Source organism: Silene latifolia, chromosome 9 (assembly GCF_048544455.1).
Source record: "Silene latifolia isolate original U9 population chromosome 9, ASM4854445v1, whole genome shotgun sequence".
Classification (NCBI taxonomy): domain Eukaryota; kingdom Viridiplantae; phylum Streptophyta; class Magnoliopsida; order Caryophyllales; family Caryophyllaceae; genus Silene; species Silene latifolia.
In genome coordinates this window covers 115,961,641-115,986,596 of record NC_133534.1, presented here as the reverse complement: position 1 = coordinate 115,986,596, position 24,956 = coordinate 115,961,641, and the positions used below count along the sequence as shown (strand labels likewise).

The 24,956-nt window shown below is 35.7% G+C and overlaps 1 protein-coding gene across 1 annotated transcript; it reads right to left on the bottom strand.

Moving 5' to 3' along the window:
• Nucleotides 1-6,316: 6,316 nt before the first annotated feature.
• Nucleotides 6,317-9,840, bottom strand: LOC141600024 (uncharacterized protein At2g39795, mitochondrial). Its single transcript, XM_074420180.1, has 3 exons — nt 9,492-9,840; nt 9,012-9,355; nt 6,317-6,890 (listed from the first exon to the last, which is right to left on the bottom strand). Exons 1-3 carry the CDS (start codon nt 9,666-9,668, stop codon nt 6,656-6,658), a joined length of 756 nt encoding a protein of 251 aa, XP_074276281.1. The 5' UTR covers nt 9,669-9,840; the 3' UTR covers nt 6,317-6,655.
• Between the last annotated feature and the right edge of the window lie 15,116 nt (nt 9,841-24,956).

Here is a 24,956-nt window from a genome sequence, read left to right as displayed (position 1 = left end):
GCTATTTATCGGAGTGGTAGCTTCTCGTACATTTATGCTTACCATATTAATACATGTTATCAATCGGTGGCTAGCTATTCCGGTGACGTGTGTATAATTTAAACTTAACGAGTGTATAATTAGTGAGTAATGTCCATAATAAACAGTATGGGTTCTTTTTAAGTTAAGATACAAAATGCGCGGTAATTTGGGTGGTGAACTTCGGGGACGAAGTTCCTTTTAGAGGGGAAGAGTAATGTCGCGAAATAAAAAGGTTGTTTTAGATAATGCTTTGTTTGTTCATAATATGGTTAGTAGTTGTTTGTAATGCTGTTGGTATCATGTATGAATAATGTTCACTCGTTACAACGTTGTCGGTAGTTGTCAGAATGTTGTTGATGTTATGATCTGCTTTAACTTAACGAGTTACCTTAGTCCCTTAAAGCGAGTGTAATAGTATGTTTGGTTATGATGGAATCACATTGCCAAATAGCATGGCGGTAGTGGTCACACCACATGAAAGTTGATAGGGGATATGCTCTAAATTGACAATTTGATAGTTGTTGTGGTACGTTGGGAGATCATGAGTGACGACTCGCATTGCGCGTTGAATGTTTTATATATATATACAAAATAAAGGTCAGCTGTGAGTAAGCTTGCATGATAGTAATAAGAGTCTTTAGATGTATGTATAGACGGTGATGATGACGACATGGGGAGGGGGAAGTGTTAATTCCAGAGAATAGTGGGTTGAGCGGGAAAATGGATGAGCTGCGTGTAGTTTTCGTGTCTCGAGCGGGAGATAGTTGAGGTGAACTTCGGGGACGAAGTTCTTTTTAAGGGGGGAAGACTGTAATACCCACCCTTTTAGGGATACCTTTGACCAGCGTTGACTGCCCTTGGGAGTGGGAGTAACCTTAGGGAGGTATACCAAAACCTGTTTGAGCTGCGTGTAAGAGTGGTACTCGATAGAGTAGAGGCTACTCGATCGAGTAGCTAGGGTACTCGATCGAGTAGGGGGTTACTCGATCGAGTATGTTGGGTACTCGATCGAGTGCCCGGTTTCCAGCGAGGGTTATATATCGCGTTTTGTTAAATCCGCAAATCACTTTCGCCACTTTCCTCCTATCCTTCAGCCGCCTCTTTCCCTTCCCTTCACCTCAAAACCTCCATGGATGCCTTTTGAAGATTCTGGAGCCTTAGGAGAGCGTCTCTTGAGTCGGGTAGCGGTCTTTTGCCTTGTCTCTCCCCAATAGGTATGTCATAATCATCATCCGTGCCTCTGTTTCTATAGCTAGGGTTTGTTCGTTAGTAATAGATGTTTGTATGTCGGTAATAGGCTTTGCTTGGTCGCTGGAGATGTTGTCTGTCGGCGTGGATTGGTTGCAGTTGCATAAAGGTAGGTTCGCCTACTCAGTTTCTGTTGACGGTCTAGTGTGTCGGTCGTTGTAGTAGTGGTGTGCTTGCTTGTGTAGTATTTGGTTGTGTTGTGACTGTGATGGAGATCGTTGTTGATGGTTCTCGAGATGCGTTCTCGGCTGAGTGGGGTCACTTGCGGGAGTGATCTCACGCCCTAGTTTCGCCCTTCGTGGAACCCGCCACGAAAGGGGATGTGCACATTAATGAGCAGGGTTATCGCTCGTACGATGAGCGGGGCTTAGGTGGGAACGGCTGCGGTCCCCCACTGCGTGGTCGGTCCAAAGTGGACGATCGATGGATGTGTTTGGTTGGATTGTTGTGTTTGCGCTTGGTACCGTGTCATTGTTTGTATCGTTGTTTGTAGTCTCTTGCCTTATCTTGTCTCGATCGACCTTGTGTGGTTGTTTGTTGTTATGTGTCCGCCGTGATCCCTTATGGTGAGCAATCGGTCTTAGCAGTCTTGATGTTGATGATAGCCGGAGTCCCGGGCGGGACGAGTCCTCACGAGATTGTTTGTAGTGTAGAGTAGCTTCTGAGTGGTACCTTTTATATCGTCTTTTGGTTTAAATCACTTGTAATGTAACTTAATAGTTCTTTTATTGACGTTTGATAATTACTTACCTCGGGCAACCGAGATGGTAACGCCCTTATATGCTAGGGAAGGCCTAGTTAAGGCTCCTCTGAATATCGGGGTGTTACAATAAAGGTTACGCAGGATTATTCCTATATAACATAACCTTAGTTTCAGAATAAGGGGGCAGTTTTTATCATTCAGTTCTTAGATACAGTTCAACCTTCATTAGTTTAGATTATTTCCGTCAATAAAGTTTACTCTTTGCACTCGGTTTTTATCTTTCCTTCCTGTTCTATACGGTATTCTTTTGTTCTTATATTCCGTTTTTATTTTCGTTCGTAGTATAGAATTGCTAGGTTAGATCCCCCGAAACCAAATTATCATTTTATGTTAATCGTTTGTTTAGATAATTTAAGTATGATTTCGAATGCTTTAATTGTTGGTTTAATTGCTGTTTTTATCACAAGTATGAGTAGCTAAATCACCATTGCTAGGATGTAGGGGAGCTATAGCGTAGATGGCATAAATTATAGGCGATTTCGATACACGGTATGGTCGATCGACCGGTACCCATGGTCGATCGACTGGTTACGCGTCTGGTTTTGCTTTGTTTATTTCGTTAAGTGCTTTATCTTTCAATGAGACCGAGAGGAGACTTGATAAATTCTTAAACTTGACCATCCCGTAGATCGAGAGATAGGAATGGACAATAATTAACGAATTAAAACGACTAAATTGCTAAGATCGAGAGATAACGTGATTTAGTTCGAATTAGGAATCATTAATCAGGAACGAGAGTTGGTATTAATGAGACTTAGGGATTAGTAGCATAGGCCGAGAGGTAGCTACTATTTAACATGGGCCGAGAGGACTTGTTTTCCCCATCCTTCGCGACCGTATTTCGAAGTTACCTAGGATTATGTGCCATCGTAGCTATAGTGACCCGATCATCCTAGCTCCTTTTCATTATTTGTTCACATCTTTAGTTTTATTGCGTATTTTTATTGTCTTATTTATTTGCATTTAGTTTAGTTATTAATCAATCCAAACCCCCACAACTGTTACCCTTAGACTAAAATTAGAAACAACTATTATCTCCCTACCTCCCTGCGGATCGACCCTTACTACCGCTTGCTAGTAGTAGTTTGGAACTTATAAATATTATTTTTGGTACTCACTTCGACAGGTATCACTCCCACCCCTTCATATGTGGGAGGGTTGAAGCGAGCAATGATGATGCTGAGCTTAGTAGCATCCATCGGCTTCTCATTCCCCTTTCCCACATTTCTGAGAGCTTCAAGGAGAGCCTCTTGTTGCTCAATCATGCGAGCAACTTCATCAAGGGTCATCTCAGAAGCTTGGATCTGTGCGGGGGTTCTTTTGGGCGGCATTTTGAGCTGATAAGAAACAAGAAAACGTAAGCACAAAAGCCTACGGCTCAAAATGTATCGATGTTCCGCCAAAGGAACACTCGGCCGAGTATAATACGATACTCGGTCGAGTAACGACTACTCGGTCGAGTATCCCAGATACTCGGTCGAGTAATCGACTCCGGTAGCCAACGTCAAAAACCCACAAACAACACTCGGTCGAGTACAAACAATACTCGACCGAGTAGTCACTACTCGGTCGAGTACACCTACTTACTCGGTCGAGTAAACACATACAGTAGCCATTGCTACTCACTGCCAAACAACACTCGGTCGAGTGCTTGGTTACTCGGCCGAGTACTTCCTACTCGGTCGAGTACCTGCCCTGCTCGGTCGAGCCATACCAAAGACGGGTTAAACAGTAAAAAGTCCCCTATCATGCTTTCTGTTCCCTCAACAAACATATAACAACAGGAACTAAATGCCACGTTATAAACATATAATCATACCAATCATTCACATGCTAAATCCACTTCACCAAAATTTCACATACCCGACCCTCTACTACTTTTCCAATCACCATACTTACAAATTACGCATATAAATTTCCAACCATCACTTATTATCATCATGAATCTTCACATACATGCACATACAAGACACCACTCTCAACACACTTCCCATGTGACCGGCTCGAGTTAATGAGGGCCAAATTGCGACTCCGGGACGTCTCCCGAGTCTTTGCGGTAGCTCCACACAACTCTCCCCGGGTTCATTTTATTTAGACTCCCTAAGTTCATTAGATTCATTTGTTTAGGTGCCGGAATATTTGGCTCTGATACCACTTTGTAACACCCCCTCATACCAAGGTGCCTTACCAGGACCACTCTACCAAGAAAGTGTGTTACCATCTCGGTTGCCCGAGGTTAGTACATATCAAAAGCGTCTGAACTGAGCACATTTATTAAGGTACCGTAAAGTATAAAAGTTTACATCAACCAAATCCCAAACTGTTACAACAAAATAAACCAAATATCTGACAACTAAGAAATCAAAATTAAGACTCGGACGGTGATGCTACGACTGGTGATGACAACTCTCCCATGACTGCCCCAAGCTCACCAATAGCAATACCTGTCAAGTTTGCTCACCATCCCCAAATGGATCACATCAGATTCCACAAACAACAACGGGGTCAGTATTTACTCAATCACTATAAGACAAACAAACACGGTAACCAGCTGATCATCCTCCAATCCCAGTCTCCCGATCTCACACAGTAACCGACTACACACCGAAGTGTGTAGCCCTGCCAGATTACCCATCGCAACAGGTAATCCTCGCCGCCAGTGGGTGACCGCGGCCGATCCCACCTAGTCCAGCTCATCAACGAGCGACTAACAATCCCTGTCTCTTAATGTGCACATCCCCTCCCGTGGCGGGTTCCACGGAGGGCGAACTAGGGTGTGAAGCCACTCTCGCAAGTGACTCCACCACAAACACAACCACACAGCATCACAGCTGTCACAACATCTCCACACCAACACCGTCACAACAACACCCATACTCCGATGATCAGCAGATAACAATAACTACAAAACAAGCATGTCTTAAACAATGAACAGTAAACTGAGTAGGGAAAACCCTACCTTAGCAATCAACAGTAGAACGGAAATTGAACAATCAGAAAGGCTCCTCTATGAAGTCTTCTCCTATACAATAATCACATAACACAATTACACATTGCACAATCCCCATATTCCCAATTCCATATATATATATACAGTAACCCCAAAAGAATACAAATGACATAGAAATGAAACTTACCAACGGTAGAATAAGAAATTATACGCAAGACCCACGACGATTGCACACACAACGAGATTAGGGGATGATTAGGAAGTGATTAGGGAGTGATTAGAGTAACCGTAAAATGGTTAGGGTTGGAAATGATGTTTTAGAAACTGACGTTGGATATAATATAACCCTAAACATTCCCTAATCAAACCGATAAAATAACACCCGCCAGACCGGATACTCGGTCGAGTAAAGCTATACTCGGCCGAGTATCCTCTACTCGGTCGAGTATTCCCCATACTCGGCCGAGTATTACTCGGCAGAACCAAAACAGACTCCACAATTAACACTACTCGTCCGAGTAGGCTCTACTCGGTCGAGTATACAGCTTAACAAATTCCGTAGTATTACACCACGTTCTTGATGAAATGCTTGAACCCAAATATCAGAGGAAATTATCAGATGGACCCAATTGATTTATTGAATTGGGGATAAAGGATTTAGGGATTTAAAGGTTTGGAAAAAATAAATCGAATTGGGAAAATGTTGGGAGTATTCGGGTAGGTTGTGGGTAATTAAATGATGGCAATTTTGGTATTTAGCGTAAATCGTCACTTAACAAGACGGAAAATAAGAAAAACGATGCTCGGGCTAAAATACGATGGTGATTGGGGAATATACATTAAAGTTTGAGGGTTATTTGTAAAAATGCAAATACAGGGTGGTTATTTGTAAAAATACGCAAATACGCGATGGTTATTTGTAATTTATCCTGAAGATTAAACCAGTCACCCTAAAGAATTTTTTGTGCTCTTAACTCTAAATCATCATCCATGTAATTAATCGGTAATTCCTTCTTAGTGCGCAATTTAGATGCTTCCCGTGCAGATAATTCGGCTTCATAGAATTTTATTATTCCGATCATGTTAACGTTCTCCTTTTCAAATATTCTCTTATTTCTTTTGTAGGTGGAAGAAATTTAAGCAGTTGATAATCCATTCCTTGAAGATTATAGAGGAATCACAGTAAGATTAATGTCCAAGTGAGAAGCTTTTCATAGTCTTGAAGCTACTGAACAATCTTTAAATAGAGAAACGACACCGTGACAGGTGACAGATGAAGACAGCAAGTACTGGTCTTTTCCAAATGAGAAACAAGTGTACAACCACCACCACTCCCAAAACAGCTTCATATCACATGAATGATAGTTTGTCCGCAAACAATTCTGCATACACGGTACACCTGACTAGCACATGAATGATAGTTTGTCCGCAAACAATTCTTCATACACGGTACACCTGACGCTAGTCGCTATGATTTTTTTTTTTCAATCAAAACGTAAAACCCTACATCATATTAATAATCAGAATACGAGTTACCGAGTACATAAAATCTGGCAATAAACAGCTAGAGAACAGCGCCATATAGAAAATTATTCAGAATTGCATAACATAAAAGCAAAAAAGATGCTGAACTGACATACTACCCAGAAATATTTGTATATGTCCCTTAATAATCAAGTTCCTCTAGCTACCCTGGGCGCATTAGGATTAGCAGCTCCTTTGGCCTGGTCAATTTCTTTCATTGCCTCCTGTCCACTGACAAATAAACCAACTGAGCGGAACCAACGCATAAGATTTCGATGATCCTTGACATAAAGCCAAGCTTGAAGGAAAGGGAAGAGGCTCTCATTTATTCCTCGTTCCTCGATGTAGTTGTGGAAGGCATCTCTGGTCTTCTCATCGAGAGTCCTGCGGGACAGATAAATTGATAAATTTAAGAGAAGCGGGTTTCAATCTCATTTTGAAAGTTATGTAAATAAAATAAGCTACAACTGAGTTCAGAAATGATGCATCACATTGGTTAAATTTAAACCATGTTGATCTACATCCATACCTAAAAGACAAAAAGCCAAAATACATGGTCTACAAATTTCACAACCGTGATTTAGCTGATGCCTTCTTTGCACTGGAATTTGTAATACTGGGCTAATGAGTTGTTTTACCAAAAAAAAAATTCTATGAAACCCATTAGATACTAACGATGAATCTCACGTAATTCTTCTCATATACTTAACTATCATGATTTTGAGCTATGCCAGATAAATATAGAGTATGCAATATGCAAGATACTGCTTTATCAAGTGACGCAAGACATTTATTGTTCTAAACTATCTTGGTAGGCAGCCGGAACGCTACAATGCATCCAGTCACTCATCTGACAAGTATCCATGGCTCCAATTCAATAACGTATAATACTACAATTGAGGACAAGATTATCAAAACAAAGTATATAGTTCTACTGAATACCATGATTCAAAACTGACAGTGTGATTCTCCTGGTCTTTTTAGTATGTATTTCTATACACTTTTATTCCTTGCTGCAGCCCATCATGTATTACCATCATTCTATATCACTTGATAATAGTTGCCACAGAGTATAAGAGTAGCAGCTCGAGTGCACTGTGCACAACATCACAACTTTACCCTCCAAAGTCCAGATTCGTAGTTCTCTAGAAGGACTCATCCTCTAAAGTGATAAACCCCTAAACTAACGGACAAACACTCATGTATAAACTAAAGCATTACACATGCTGAGCGATATCAGGTTATAGAAACTATATTAACTAACTGTCCAAGACAAATCAGATTCACTACTGCCACCAGTTCAACTAACTTTCATCCAAGGTTCTCCAACCAACCAAAACGTTATACAAAGACGAATATAAAAGTCTTTCTATAAGAATCTACTTGGTGGTATAACATCAAACTTAATTAAAAATTTACCCCTAAAAAGATCTTACTCACCACAAAAATCAAAATTCCAAGAAGTAACAGCTGACCAACACATATATCCATGATACCAAAGTCACTTTATCCCTTAGTTTGAAGAAGCGTGAGGCGCACTGAGGCGCTATGAGGCTAAGGCGACGAGGCACAAAACGCAAGGCGAAGGCGCGTGCCTTTTGGACGCCTTGCGTCCTATTTTTAGTAACAAATTTGTATTTTCCAAATAAAATTTTGGGCAACAATACCTTGTTTTAGGAATTTTCATGTTGGCTAACATGTAAAGGTGTAAAAGCTAGGAATAATGGGTAAAACAAATGACACAATTAAAGACCTATAGATGAGAAAAATATGGAAAGTGCATACTAGAAAGTCCTCTTAAGTGAGACTCATCGAAAAAGCACACCTAAAATGCACCGAGGCATTTTGGCTAGCGCCTCACTCGAGGAGTGCTTTTTTGAACTAAGCTTTATCCACAAATCATTTAGGTTTTCGTACTCCAACATAATTTTTTTTTCTTGAGCCAACAGAAAACATGATTTCATACAATGAATTTTGGCAGAACAAAATACACAACACGGCAAATCTGTTGAGAGATGCCGTTTCTCAAAAGGCCACTGTATTAGTCATAAGGGTCAACGAACACCGAAACAAAAACAAACGACAAAAACAATAACATTCACCCGATGCCTAAAGAAAACCAAGTAGATGAAGAGGTAAGGGAGCGTCGAAGGTACGCAAATTTACCCCTATGTTTTCCTGCACAAAGAGGTTGTCTATAAATAACATACAGTGAAAATTGAAACAAGAATTACATTGAATGCCTGTAATTGCTATATTCTATCCAAAAAAAATAATGAGAATCTAGCTCCACTAGAAATACTAATAAACAAACAAACAATGTAAATAAATTGTGTCAACAAAAGGTTATCACAACTAAGCTCACTTCAGGCAAAAGAGAGCACTAGATTAACTCGGTAGATAAAATTACTTACTAGGCTGCTTCAATAACCATGACCAAATGAATAAATATCATAAACATGAGAACCAAACAAACAAGAATGGAGAAGAGAAAGAGGAACTAACTCGAAAAGGGGTCCTGTAAACATATTGGGAGAGAAAACGATAGCCTCCCCGGATTTGGATTTAGGGCGAAGAGAAACAGAGTGAATACCAAGAGCATCCGGGTACAAGCCACAAAGAAAATTCAAAGACTTGTGTTTGGCAGGTTTGGAAACATCAATATGAACAAACAATTGATTAATCCGATCATCATCATCATCAGCAGCAGCGACATCTTCCTCGACAATGTTGGCTAATCGCATAACTGAAATGTTAATCTCTTCATTGTTGTATTGACGTTGAAGGACTGGTCCATTAGAGTCGAGTGCACCCTTTACAATTAAGAATTCTGATGGTGGAGCAACTTTCTGCCAAATATTCAAACATTACAAATACTCAATAACCACAACAGTCCCTTGTATGAAACGGACACAATTTTTACGATCACTGTGAACAAGTACTAGGGTTTAGGGTTTAAAGGAAAAAGAAAGAGAGAAATAATACCGGAGGAGGAGACATATTGGAGACTTCAAGGTAGTGGTCTTTGAGAGAGCGGAGTACCATGGTGTTAACAGCAGATGATTTGGTGGCGTCTGTGTATCTTTGCGATAACTTCCGGCATTGTTGGTATAAAGCGCCGCCGCAATTTCTGCTGCTGCTGCTTATAGCTCTCCTCAACATTTTTACTCAACTCTCTCCTCTATTCCCTATTATTTCTGCCGCTGATCATCATACGCTCCACCGTTGTCACTTTATACTTAGGGGCGTTTGGTTAGAGAAAGAGAAAGGGGAAGGAAATTAGAAAGGGGAAAGTTAGGATTATCTAAGACTTAACTAGTTGTTTGGTTACCTCAAGAAAATAAAGTGTGGTGGGTTGTGGTTTGTTTTGGTGTACGGGTGGTGGTGGTGGTGGTGGTGGTGGGGTGGTGGTGGTGGTGATGGTGATGGTGGGCGGTGGCGTGGTGGTGGTGGTTGTAAGAATATTGGGTCCAATACTATTTACGTGGACACACTATTATACAGATTGTATTTGTTTGCTATCGTTTAGGTTTAGCCCAATATAGTGATCCATCTGGATAATATAATATGGGCATATTAATTACGTCTTATAAAGTATGGGCCGGATATCTTAATTGTGTAGATACCCATTAGGTTACTAATGCATGATGGGCGCATTAGATTAAGGAGACTATATATAAGTCACCTGGGTTATGGTCCCTGTTAGCACACAATAACCTAATCTCCCCGCATCCCATCAGTAGAGAGATCCTATTGGTATGTGTGTCTACTAGAAGACCTAATCCGAAGATCGTCCCTTAAGGCGGTTCATCCCAACCATTCGTCATGTAATCAGTGCACGCTCCGCTCTCTACAGCCTTTTACCGAGTAATTTAGTATGAAGTTTATGGTCTCTATTCAGATTAATTCTAACAAGTGGTATCAGAGCCACCTTCATATTAAATTATTTGGGAATTAAAATCATACGGTATTATTTTTGGATTTTAATTAGACCCGCCGTTTCATTAAGTTGCTTCTTGTGATTATCACGTTCAATCCATTCTCCTGCACTTGTCCGCATGCCTGATCATATATATACATGTGGATTAAGAACTGATTTGCTGATATTATTAAGGTTTGATTGAATATGATGACTTGCTAGTGTTATTGGATTTGACATTAGGAAGTATTTGTGGTCAACATACTTAGGTATGATTTGGTATTAATTTGAGCATATAATTAAGATAGTTTGGGCTCTGCATGTTGAAGTTAATAAAATAAGCTAAGGTGCACCACTTTACCATTGTGTTTTGATTGCTTATTGATTCGTCCATAAAACACAACTCAGTATGCATATTAGCCACGGTGATTCTGTGAATATGCTGTCGTGTTTGTTGTAAGTAGCAGCTAAGCTATTTATGCAAATATTGCTTCTGCCGCCATTAAAGATTTAACGGATCTCGTATGATAATATTGTGGTGATGTGAATATTCATGTTTTCCTAATTCTGGGGTAACTTCGGTTAATTTTGTGGACATGGTTATGGATTAATTTGGATATGGAATTATGGATTTGTTTGGAATTCGGAATATGGTTTATGATTTATGTGGCAGTACGGTTATGGTTATGGTAATTATATATTTATAATTTATAATATGGCAATTGAATTTTAAAGTATTGACAAGTGAGAATTTTATGTATGGATTATGATATTTAGAGGCTTATAAGGCTAAGGAAGTACTATTTTGATAGTTTTATCTATCATTAAAAGGCTAAGTCACTTGTCAATTAAGGACTTGTGTTTTCAGATCAAATTATTGGCCAATCGGATTTATAATAACGGGTCTAATATTTTAGGTTGTTTGATCGACACAATAAGTTGCCAAAGTAACCTCTATTGTGTAAGTTGAATGATTTAGAATATTATGACTACAATGTGTGATTGAGTTTCATGCGGATAATGGTCGGCCCAAAGGAAGGCTATTATTTGGCCGAAATTCAGTCATGCTTGTGGTGGTAAGTATGTAACAATTGTAAGCTTTCCATGTAAATATTAAGTCGGCCCAAAGGAAGGCTTAATGTTTGACAGGAATTTATTGTTAATACTTGATCACTACACCAAGATGACCACTTACAAGTTAATTTTATGTCCAAAGACTAAATTTAATGTTGTGCTAGGTGTCTTGTGTTGATGGGGATGCCAATATTTGAATCAAAATTCAAGGTAAGGGAGTGTCATTATGTTTATGACACTCATAAGGGTTATGCCCATAAAGCTTTTAAGGTGAATAAATTCAATTTTGGTCTAGTGTGTGTAGTTCATGCGAATAATGGTCGGCCCAAAGGAAGACCATTATTTGGCCGAATTGCATATACACGTTGGGTAATAAATATGTGACGATTATTCGGATTTTCAGGTGAATATTGAGTCGGCCCAAAGGAAGGCTTAGTGTTCGACGTGAGTTTATCGTCAATATTTGATTACAATTACTAAAGAGTAGTGTCTTTAACTAGTTAATATTTACGTCTAATAACTAAATATTAATTTCGGAAACACGCTTTAATTATTTGATTTTATTCAAAATATAAGGATGTTGTTTTGTTCATTCAGTTTGACATTTATGGTTATTATATCTGTCATTTCAGTTACATTCTCAATTCGGATGAAATTATTTATTAAATGAATGGTAAGAGGATGTGAATTTTATCTCTGGTTGCTTTGATCTTACCGTGCTTTAAGAATGTATAATTCTGCTTCTCATAAGGTAAAAGTTATCGTAAGGACTAAGGTATGTAACATTGAGAAGTATTACATTCAAAATGCATGAGTTGAGTGATTATTCGAATTTAGGGAAATATTTAAGGGCATTGTTTCAGTTAATTCAGTTAAGTTAATTCAGCTGCAAAAGTCAGACTCAAAGAAATAACAACAAACATAAGGTTAGACTCTTTTAGTCGTTAGTTTGTTAAGAGTTTGGACACATAAGGAAAATCTAGTACCACTTTTAACGCTTGGCGTGTCGGTAAAGTTAAACTTCTCATTCGGTTTGTCTAAGGTTAATTTTTATATCCAATCATGTTTGGTGGGTGAATTTGGTTTTTCCACCCACATAAGTATATTGATGCAAGTATAACTAAATATGACAAGCCAAGTGATGATGAAAGATTCATCTATTTGGGGCAAGTCATCATCTGAGTTTGAGACAGTCAACTATTTTAGTTATCATTAATGACTTGTTCCTTTATTTGAATTTGGAAAATTCTTTTTGGTACCACCTTAGGTGGAATTCGGATATTTTTAATATGGGCAAATTTGGTTCTTTGTCCATTCAGAAATAATTAATTTTGTGTTTTCCAAATTCAAATAATGATGAATCCATCATTGTTGATAACTTTATATAGTTTAGATTTTAGTCTCTTTCAAGTAAGCTTGCATTCAAGTTCACTGGATATAAAGAAGAAAAGAAACTACAATTCTTTTCGGTATGACACATTAAAAGGAAAATTAATGTTTTGTGTCAAAATGAAATTGTTAGCCTCTTTACTTCGGATATTCAAATTTAAGGGGATAAAGACAAACTAAAGGGAGATTAGGTATCAAAAATATTTTTTAATGTCTCATTATTAACATATATACGGAAAGGTGAACCATTCTATACTCTAAGTATATGGTTTAAATTATTATGTTAATTTTTAGACATGGATATCTAAATCTCATTTGTGAGAAGTTTTAAGTTCTTGACGTTTTCAGTGATATATGACTGATTTATTTTACTCAGTAAAAGAATAGTTTTGTCATTTTTATCATAAGTGTTATTACTTTGGCAAATGACTATTAAGGATAACAACGTCAAGGTCATTTTTAAGAATTTCTAGAGGAGTTTTTTTATTACACCATATGAGGATTCTTAATATGGATGGTGTAGTATGTAAACAAACAAGATCCTAAGGCTTGGCAAGGAGTGTGATTTGTCATTCTCTTTTCCATATTACTCTAGTTATAAGTTCTTAAGACTGCAGCTATCTTTGGATAAAGTTCTAACTATAGCATTGACTATTTAATGATAGTAAAAATTATTTACATATCTAGTATGTCTAACTAATTAAGGTTGAGGTTTAAAAGCCATAAGGTTAATTGTTGGACTTAAGGAATGTCAATGACTATTTTGTTGGATAGTACTTAAGGTTTAAGAGTAATAAGGTAATGATCCAAAAATCAAGCTATTTAAGACGAAAATTAAGGGGTTCATTGAGAATATTGAGTTTGAGTGGGAGAAAAGGTAATTGACATTGTTTTAAGTCTCCTTATACATGATTATAAGATCAATTTGGTTAAACAAACTCAAATATCTCAATAACCAATTCATTAGAAGATCCACATAATAAGGTAAATACAACTACATTAATTACATTGTTTTCCTATATGGATAAAAATGGACAACAATGTAGTGACTGATTAACTAGTTGTAATAAGAGTTAAATAATGGAATGGTAAAGATGATTTAATCTCCTTTTGCCAAACCATTGAAGGTCCTAACTCATATAAGTGGATTGATGCCATAAAGAAAATAAGTCATTTGATGAATGATGATATTTGGACTTTGTTCCATTACCTAAAGTTGTGAAATATATTGGTTTCAAATATTCATTTGTTACCAAGAAGGGTGTAAAAGGTAATGTGACAATCAGGATCATCGTGTCGGTATTGACTATAAGTTTTGGGCATATTCGATTTTTTGCTTATATTGGATGAATGTTAAAGGTTTGTTTTGAAATTGTGACATTGATGAAACTATTCAGTGCAGTAACTAGAACTTTGATTCAATAGATTCAAAGTAGATTTTCTGCAATAAGGGAATTCATCCAATAAAGCTCAAGTAAGGTTTTCCGTTATAAAGATTACAAATCTGCTTTGTTGTCATCTTATTTGTTTTAGATGAATGGGTAGATGATAGTAGATACTCAAGATTAAGTGGGAGTAAGTAAATATTTCTAGTTAATACCCTTTCAGTTAAGGAGACAAATTAGTCTCAAATGCCCTAAGGAAAATATTCAGAAAAATTCATTAATGCTTAAATTCAGGTGTCTCAGGAAATATTTAATGCGTTTAAGTATTATGGTATATACTTAGCTTGTATGCGTTTGGATATTGCGTACATTCTAAAGTTTGTTGGACAGATATTAAGGCAATACGGATTAGGATCTTGGATCCACTAAGGGCAGCCAAATATGGGTTTTTATTTATATTTGGAACAAAACATTATTTATAGGAGATCGATTCAGGTTGAGATCATTTGGTATTTCGACTCCTAGTTGGTTATGAACATTTTTCATGAGGCTGCAAATTCAGTATGGTATTGAAAAACCATTTAAGTTATTTTGCGACAAATGTACAATTGTAAAGTTTCTACTAACAATATAAGTGATGTATTGTTTAAGAAACTATTCAGAGTGAAAAAGTGTCAATTATACATGTTGATACAAACTCCATTTTGCGGATCCGCTTACTAAGGAATTACCACCCACGGTCTTTCTTGAGCTCATTGCTCAAATGGGTGTTTCAGTTTTAAGGAACTTCAGTTTAAGTGGGAGTTTGTCATGTTAGACACATTAAACTTTACGGTTATTAAGTTCTGCAGAAATAAGGATTTCGGTTTTCGGTTTCACTCTGTGTTATTTTGGTTGATCTCACTAAGGTGGACCAGTTGGAAATATGCATATTTGGATCACATTCGGATGCTATTTTCATGCTGCACTCCCATATTCGATTCATGTCGTTGGTTATATTGACATATGTGAACATTGAGGGTCCTGTTACGACAAACTGTAGCAAAGGCCGCTTTGATCCTATGTTAGTATGATTGATGGACCGAATTGCATAAGACGGTTGGAATGTTGATAGCACTGTTGAGCGCGTAAGGTTATAAAATGAATACAATTTTTCAGGTGTCACACACTATCTGTATTTGACCCAAGTGGGAGATTGTAAGAATATTGGGTCCAATACTATTTATGTGGACACACTATTATACAGATTGTATTTGTTTACTATCGTTTAAGTTTAGCCCAATATAGTGATCCATCTGGATAATATAATACGGGCATATTAATTACGTCTTATAAAGTATGGGCCGGATATCTTAATTGTGTAGATACCCATTAGGTTACTAATGCATGATGGGCGCAATAGATTAAGGAGACTATATATAAGTCACCTGGGTTATGGTCCCTGGTAGCACACAATAACCTAATCTTCCCGCATCCCATCAGTAGAGAGATCCTATTGGTATGTGTGTCTACTAGAAGACCTAATCCGAAGATCGTCCCTTAAGGCGGTTCATTCCAACCATTCGTCATGTAATCAGGTACGCTTCCGCTCTACAGTTTACCGAGTAATTTAGTATGAAGTTTATGGTCTCTATTCAGATTAATTCTAACAGTGGTGGCAGTGGGGTGGCTGTGGTGGTGGTGATGGTGGGGGTGGCGTCATGGTGGTTATGGAGGTGGTGTTGCGGTGGTGGTTTATGTGGGGTGGCTGTGGCGGTGGTTTTTGGTGGTGGTTTAGGTAGGGTGATTGTGGTGGTGGTGGCGTCATGGTGGTAGTAGGGTGGCTGTGGTGGTTGTGATGGTGGTGGTGGTGTTATGGTGGCTGTGACGGTGGTGGTTTATGTGGGGTGGATGTGGTGGTGGTTTTGGTGGTGGTGGTGGTGGCGATGGGGTCTTGTTGGTGACGGGTGTGGTGGGAGTCGTAAGTGTGGTGGTAGGTAAATAAGGTGGTTGAAGGGTAACAATGGTAATGAAATCTCATACCTTGGGGGTGGAAGGTAAGGAATTCGATGGATTGAGAGATAAGAAAGGGAATTGCATTCTCTTTGTTTGTGTCAAACAAACACCAACAAAGGGAATCAATAACTTTGTTTCCCTTTTCCTTTCTTATAGACCTCCAACCAAACGCCCTGTAACTACTTTTAACACCCGTGCAATGCACGAAAGGGTCATGCGCTTCATATTTCATTCACTTTAAAGTTATTTAAAAATTTTGCGGAGGTACACTTAAATTTTGCCATTTTGTACGTGGTAACCAACTTTTTAAGTTTGTGCACATGTTATCCTTGGGATTTGATTTTGAAGCACACCGTACCCTTTTTCTCGTTTTTAAAATTTTCAGTTGAGCATAAATCATAGACCAGAAATCGGAATTGACTATTTTTTTTTCTTTCAAATTGATTATCTCTTCGCGATCTATAGATTGATAAAACGAAAATGGTCATTCGGAAATTTAAGATCGAAAATATGGTTAATTTGAGATTTTCGTTTAAAAAAGCCCCTATAAAATGTCAGTCGACAATTTTTTTTTTCTCAAATCGTAGATTATGAGGAGATAATCTATTTAGGAAAAAAAAAATTGTCCGATTCTGAATTCCGGTCTAGGAGTTATGCGTAATTGAGTTTTTTTTTATAGCGACAAAAAAAACATGTTGTACATGAAAATCAAACATAAAGGGTATCATGTACACAAACTTAAAAAGTTGGATACCACGTGCAAAATGGCAAAGTTCGAGGGTACCACGTGAATTTTCCGAAAATTTTGTAACTAGTATTAATGTCCGTGCTACCACTATTTAGCATTAAAATTTATTTTCAATTAAATAAAACTATTTTAAAGTTGCATCTCATAAATTTATCATTAATACATTTTTCTATGACATATCTTAAAATTACGCTGAAATAAATTATGAGACAAATTCACTACTCCCGCTATTAGTACTTTACTTAAATCGATTGGTTAGCTAATTGTTAATATATATTTTCGTTTGTTGTTAGTATTGTTACTTTTATTCCATTCGTTATTATATACTATTTTTACTTTCACTACTCCCGCCGTAATTATTGTTACTTTCACTACAGCCGCACTAATATTGATAAGTTCACTACTCTCGTTGTTACTTCTATTGCTTTCACTACTCTCACTCGTTGCTAATATTTTTACTTTGACTATTCAAATGAGTGATTATTATCATATTATTATATATCCAATGTTACTACAATTCTTTTCACCACTAACAGAATTAGTTTTACTATTTAGGCATGCAATTTTAAGAGATTTATATATTTATATAAATATATTACATATATGCATTAAGTCAAATAGAAATAATTATGGAATATTATGTTTTTTTGGAAATCTAGCTTGATTTATTTACCTTTTAATAGTTTCCAAAATATAACATACTTATATTATATTATTAAATAATTAATATCTTTATATTAATTAATACCATAAGTGGGGCATGTTTATTTTAAGGAACTCACCATATTCCGATTTTCTCTAAATTTATATTTCAACCAAAACTATATAATATTTACATTGAAGTCCCTTAATCAGGTCTATCACACAGTGCTATCGATTTAAAACTATATAGTATAATTAATTTGTATATATTTATATTATTACATTATAGTCCTTTGGTTTCTGTAATATATATATATATATATATATATATATATATATATATATATATAGAGTTAGGATCTTGAGAGTCTAGCTTTTTAGGGTGAGTCCGTCCTACCAATCTAGACCGTTAGATTAACGAGATCTAATGGATAAAATAAGGCGTTGAGTTTAAGGGTAGTTTCGTAATTTCCTTACTTTATATAAAAGGTCATCCTACAGCTTGTTTCTACTGTATTATTTTCTTGCTCTCAACTATTTCTCTCTCTTATTTCTCTCCCTTCAGTTTCTCGATCTCTGGCGCAAAAACAATTTTCAAAGCTCGATTCTTTCGCTTTCTCCTACGGTCAATTATACATACTTGCTCTTCTAGATTCAGCATCTCTAGTGATATTTGAGACATTTACGAAGCTAGGAACTCTGTTTTGAGAAGAAAATTTAGGTCCGGCATTTCTTTTATTTCAGTTTTCCCAATTTTTGTGATTCGGTTTTGTAATTGTGCATTTGAGCTTGTATTTATGTCCATGAATTGTTCAGATCTTCCCATGCTTTTCATAATTTGTGCTTTATTTTGATTCTAATCAGGATATTCGTGCGAATGTCGGATAAAATCGTTGTAATCAATGACGCACGCGACGGCGAAGCTTCAACGACGATGCGACTATTGTAATGGTACAATCTTTCTACATTAATTGTGGTTTGATTTATCTCGTTTAGTGTTTAATTTTAGGTATGATTTATCTGTGTTGTGCTAGGGGAATAAAAATTGCTAGAATTTTTACTTCTAAATTCCAGAATTTGATGATATTTGAGAGTTCTTACCTATAGATCGTGAAGTTGATTTTATTTGAAAGTTTTTAGATTAATTATTCATGTGGTTATATGTTTGAGTTTTCGTTCTGTTTGATTGAGGTGTTTTAATTTTGTTTTTGATTTGATGATATTGTAATATTTATGGTGAGATGATGAAAACGTAATCGCCATTGATTAAAGAAAGTAGTATAAGAGTCTTCTTTGAGAATCTCTATTAATTTATGTCTTGTTGACTAGAATTGGGAAACAATAGAGTAGTTATTATGTTACTGTGACACTATATACATGTTACAATAATAGTTCATGTGTGTTATAAGAACAAATAATTTGATATTTGGGCCCTTATTGCTCTATTCTGCCAAGTTTTCCTTGTTGGCGGTTATACTTTGTTACAATAACGGTTTACTCGTGTTACAATAACGGTTGTACTTTGTTACAATAATGTTTTACTCGTGTTACAATAACGGCTATACTTTGTTACAATAACGGTTATACTTTGTTACAATAATGATTTACTTCTGTTACAATAACGGTTGAACTTTGTTACAATAATGGTTTACCCATGTTGCATTAATGGTTTAGGTGGGGTAAGTACATTCTAAGACTAGATTCTGTTTGAGTACATATAAGATTGAGAAATACAAAACTACAAAACACACAATGAACTAGAGTGCCAAAATGTTGCTAACCATAAAGCCATAATCACAGAATCATAACATTTACTACTTATTGATTATGAATCACGCTGGATGAAATAGCCGAGCCATAACTTCTAGTGCATGTGGTGGATATAAGGTATGAGTTTCAGTCATCCTTCAGCGGAGCAACATATATAGGCAGTAGATAAAGTTTTGTCAGAATTGGATACTTCATCAATACCAATATTGATAGTTTGAACAAGGTATTCATCAGTTTGACCTTATAATGACACAAAGCAATCCTAAAAAGTTTTTAGCTCGGCTTACATGATCATCATTGAGAGCTGTCAATAAAACGTAAAATAATGAAGAAAAACACGCTTAGAAAGGTAGAAAAATGGAAACTAATCTGATTGACTGACTTGGCTGAAAATTTTCAGTACAGAGTTATTGAATAGTGGTTTTTATCATGTTTACTGACCAAAATAATCCAACTCAACTTCGTAGTTATTAATTAGTTGTCCTGGGATTTAATCTCCGCTTCAGTAAGCTCTATATTTAGTTGCAGATGTGATAAGTCATACTGTAGTTAATTGTTCATTTAATGAGAGGTATAATTCTTCCCAACAGCAAAATATAAAACATGGGTTAATCTGGAGCCATCATTCATCATATGTGTTACAATTAAACATGGATTATTGTGAAGTTTATAGGAGGCATTTGTAGTAGGCCAATGTAATTCTGTATATTTTGCTAATGGAACTTAGAACAGGACCGTGTAATGCCTGAACTGCTAGTTCTCTCTGTACTGACCTCAATTAACCATTAAAGGTTATGATTGCGTTATCTTTGAGCAAAAATATGCAATTCAGAATTTAACCATTGCAAGTTATATCAACTATTGTCACCTGCTATAAGTTGCAGCTCAGCTGAGGTACGTGGCGATTGCGCTTTCCCCTGGTAGGCATTTTTTTGCTTTCGAAAAGTAGAAAATAGGAAACCAAATACTTTGGTAAGTACAAGAATTGATCTCACAAATACTCAAATAGCGATATTTTAGTAAAATAGCTTATACTTTGCGTGAAAGTATAGGTTCAAATCTCATATAGGCTATAGCCTTGTTAATTTGTGAAACCTGTGACTTCTTATGACATGAGCAATGTAGTAGCATGAAAGAATATAATATATTAAAGGCTATTAGCTCAAATGGTAGAGCATTGTGCAAATTTTGCACAAAGGTATGGGTTCGAATCCCATATAGCCTAGTTAATTCATTAATGAAGTGACTGACTTGTCATACGGTAACGACATGTATGAGCAAATGTCAAAGCACTGAAGCGCTTAATGGTTTAGCGGGGGGCATGCGTGCAATAACTTTGCATATCATATACTAGTCAAAATAGGCTGCAGGTTTGAGTGCTTTCTAACCTCGAAATGAAGACTTACATTAGGTGTAACTAGACATGATATAAAAGCCCAATCGTGCTTTATTGTAGCACTAATTTGTCCTTAGTAACACAAGTTAGTCTTTAATGTAACACTAGTATATCCTTAAAGTAACACAAGTTAGTCTTTATTGTCACACTAGTTTACCAATCGAGTAACATAAGTTAATCTTTACTACGAAGTATAACATATGTCGTTAGAATAACACAAGTTAGTCTTTAATGTAACACTAGTATTAAATAGCCAACATGGGAGTCGAACCCACATCTTGTGCATTGCACAATGCTCTGCCATTTGAGCTAAATGGCTTTCAAAATTGATTAAAACTAAATATTCATGATTCACACCAATATACGAGCTACATGGCATCACAGAGCATAACTTGACAACTGTATTTTTTGTACTAAAACCAAGTTTTCCAAACAATAAAACCAAATGTAGTTCTTACAAACAACATTGCAATATCAGCGTATGGATACAATGGAGCACCTTTTTTTTCTCTTTGGACAACCAAACAAGAATGAAGTGTTGGCAGGGAGGATCAATGCTATAACACATAATTTCTATATACAATTGAAGTCTTGTGTACATAGTATTCAAGATCAGTGAAAATTAATCATAATACTAGAAGGGGACATAGATAAATATGTTACTATAATAACTAGTAAGTGTTACAATAACTGTAAAAATATGTTCCAACAAAATCATAACATGTTTACAAAAACAATAAATATGTGAGTGTTACAATAACAACTAATAAGTGTTACAATAACAACTTACATGTGTTACAATAAAAATAATTGGGGATTCAAGGGAACAAAGAAGAGTCGATGATACTACTCCAATGATTTTCTATGTTATTCAATAGATTATCAGTAGAAATCTACGATTTCTTTTCAATCCAATATTCTGTACACCTATGATCAACTGAGTACAATCGACCGAGCACGTAAACATCCAAATATCGACCAGACAAAAACAAATGCAGAAATAAACATTCAAATTCAACTAAAACCCATACAAATCCAGTAAAGGTAAAAAATAGTAACCTATACAAATTAAAGCTCTAATAAAATTAAGGGCGACAAAATCAAGTGATATAAATCCAATGATTTGCTATGTTATTCCATAGAATCAGATAAGAATAGAAACTGACGATTAAAACTAACCTTTACACATTCATTTCTTTCTTATCAGGCACCGACTCTTTATCACCAAATTCGAGTGTCAATCATCCGAAGCGTAATACTGCGAACGTAGGTTCAAATTTGTTGCTGACATTAACATGAGTTGTCGATTAGATTCAGGAGAACTAATGTAATCGAAGTTCGTCACCTTCATTGAGACAATTTTGAGATTTTTCTAGGGTTTTTCTTTGATTTGGGGATAGATTGAGAGACAGAGATGCGTGCGAGAGGAGAGAGAGAGAGAAAAAATTTAAAAAATGAAGAAAAAAGAGGACGTTTAGGGTGTTGGGTAAAAGTTAGTGAAACGACGTGGCGCAATCTGGTGCGTCTATCTTACTAGATCCTACGGTCTATAATTGTAGGACGGACTCATTTAAAACCCCGGACTCACCGGATCTTCGCTGTATATATATATATATATATATATATATATATATATATATATAGTGCGCATCTGGTGAGTCCAGCATCTTAGGTGAGTCTATCCTATTAATCTCAACCATTGAATCTAAAGATCCAAGGGCTCTCGTTGAGCCACGTCGCCCCAAATAATTTGACACAATAATAAAAAGCAAAGAGGCAGGTCATTTAAGTCTCATAATAATCATAAATTTTCTCTCTCTAATAACCTACTCTCTCTCTCAAAACATTAACTAAAGCAAACAAATCACACGCTCGTCAAATCTTTGAACAACTTTCTCTCTAAACTTTCTCTTACTAGGAAAAAAAAACCTCCAAAATCACCAAATTCTTCAATAAATCTTCAAAAACATCAACTCAAAATCTTCAAGTCGTTCAATCGCGAGTCTATCTAATACTTCCGTTTCAAACATAATAAAGAGGTATAAATCGATTATCTTTATGCGAATTTTTTAGAAATTTTTTGTTGTGTTTAATGTTATCACATAATTTTAAATTTAATTTGTAAATTGTTGTTGTCAATTTTGAATGATATGAAGAAAATATTTAATTTGATTGTTGCTGTTGTAGATCTACGGATAATATTTTGCTCGAATTGAGTAATTGATTTTTCGCCAAAAAATTAGGTTTAATTTAATTGTTGCTGTTCTAGATCTAGAATTATATAAATAAACTGTCAATTGATTGTATGTTCGTTTTTTCTAACTTAGAAATTGAGAAATTAATTCTCGTTTCATGTTGTTGTTGTTGTTGTTGTTGTTAATGTCGATTTTATGTGTTCCAGCTGTTTGTGCGAAAAAAATTAGGGTTAAGACATGATAAAATTTAGTAATAATGTTCGTTTTATTTTGTACTTGTTAAATTACAATTTATTAAATTAAATTTCGTAAAATACTCGACACCTATTATTGTAACATTGTTACTGTAACATTATTACTGCATGCCATGATGTAGCTATTATTGAGAAATCGTTCGTTACTGTTGAACTGAACTTGAAATACTGTTACGACATTGTATATTTGATATTGTCCAATGTTTTGTTTTGAATGTTAGGAAATTTGAAGAAGAAGGTTTGGGAAATGAACCAATATAAAACAAGTCGCGCAAAGAGACAGTGTATACAAAGAAGAGAAAGACGCTGACAAATCAGTTATGAAGATAGGAGTGAAAAAAGAAACTTTATTGAAGTTGAAATGCTATTAGAGACTTTTAACATTATGTGTGATTATAATGTATATTTCCTGTAAACTTTTCACATTATTGTGATGTGATATTGCAAAAACATTTTAGCATATCATGGTCGGCTGGACTGGTGTGTATACACTTGCGTTTTGTAGTGGAAATAATTTAAGTTTGAACTTTAAACATTGTTTTCATGTTACTTTAATGAATCAATGTTGTTACAGCAACATAATTAGTGTATCATTATTACTTTAATGAACAAATGATGTTACAGTAACACCATTACTTTAAATATGTTTAAATTTAATTTTTACCATTACATTTAAGAACTAAATTATACACTGTCTTATATAATAAACGAAATAATTAATTTTTATTGTAATATTAATACAGTAACATTATGACAGTAATATTGGTCTACCTTTGATGAATTAAATAATGAAACGTAGATGCTATAGTAACACTGTGTTACTCTAATGAATGACTGATGTTACTGTAACACTATTACTGTAACATGGCAGAATAAGGATTGGTTGTATCAGAATTAAGAGGAACGCACAAAGTTCTCTAATAAACTAAAACAACAAAGCGGTATTGACCATACAATAAGCAACATTAGACTATAGTACTATACGGCCAGTTAGAAAAATTGAAATACAATCTTAAAGTAACTAGATAGGCCTATCATCCACTTTTTGGTGACATTTTTTGTGTTGTTTGATTTCTCAAACCTTCTTTTCCAAAAAAATTGACATTCAAAACAAAACATTATTTAGAGAGATGGAGGGAAGAAATTTGAATAATATCGTCTTTCTTCACGCCTATCTTCTTGATGACTTTTAAACAAAGAACATGCCCCAATCTCTATGTTTCTTCCTTCTTTCTTGCATTGCTATGTACCGTCTCTTTGCACAACTCAACTTTTTTGTTGGCTGATTTTCAAACCTGAATAATAACTATATTATTCCATGAAGTAATAATGTTACAGTAATAATGTTAAAGTAATAATATTACAGTCCCTAATGAAATTCGCAACGAACTTAATGAACAAGTAAGTAACAACGCTAAAAATAGTTAAAAATTGACAAATCAAACAAAACGAGGATAAAGCAAACACATATATCAATTAAAAGTTAACAAAATCGAATCGCTGTAATTGTATAACCATTTTAAAAGCAACTACAAGATCTAGATCTAGAAATAACCTATAAATTAGTTGAAGGTATGCAATCGAAATATGCAATTTTAATTAAAATATCTGAAATCAGAGATTGATTAAGTTATTTAAATTACTAAACTGATTCAATCTTGGATTGATTGAATCATGAATTAC

Bases quoted from the DNA above. Each gene is read 5' to 3' on its own strand.
- LOC141600024 (XM_074420180.1), bottom strand. From the start codon at position 9,668: ATGTTGAGGAGAGCTATAAGCAGCAGCAGCAGAAATTGCGGCGGCGCT. The intron at 9,356-9,491 runs GTATTATTTCTC...AATATTTGGCAG, and splicing joins CCAATATGTCTCCTCCTCCG to AAAGTTGCTCCACCATCAGA. The intron at 6,891-9,011 runs GTTAGTTCCTCT...TCTGTCCCGCAG, and splicing joins TTTACAGGACCCCTTTTCGA to GACTCTCGATGAGAAGACCA.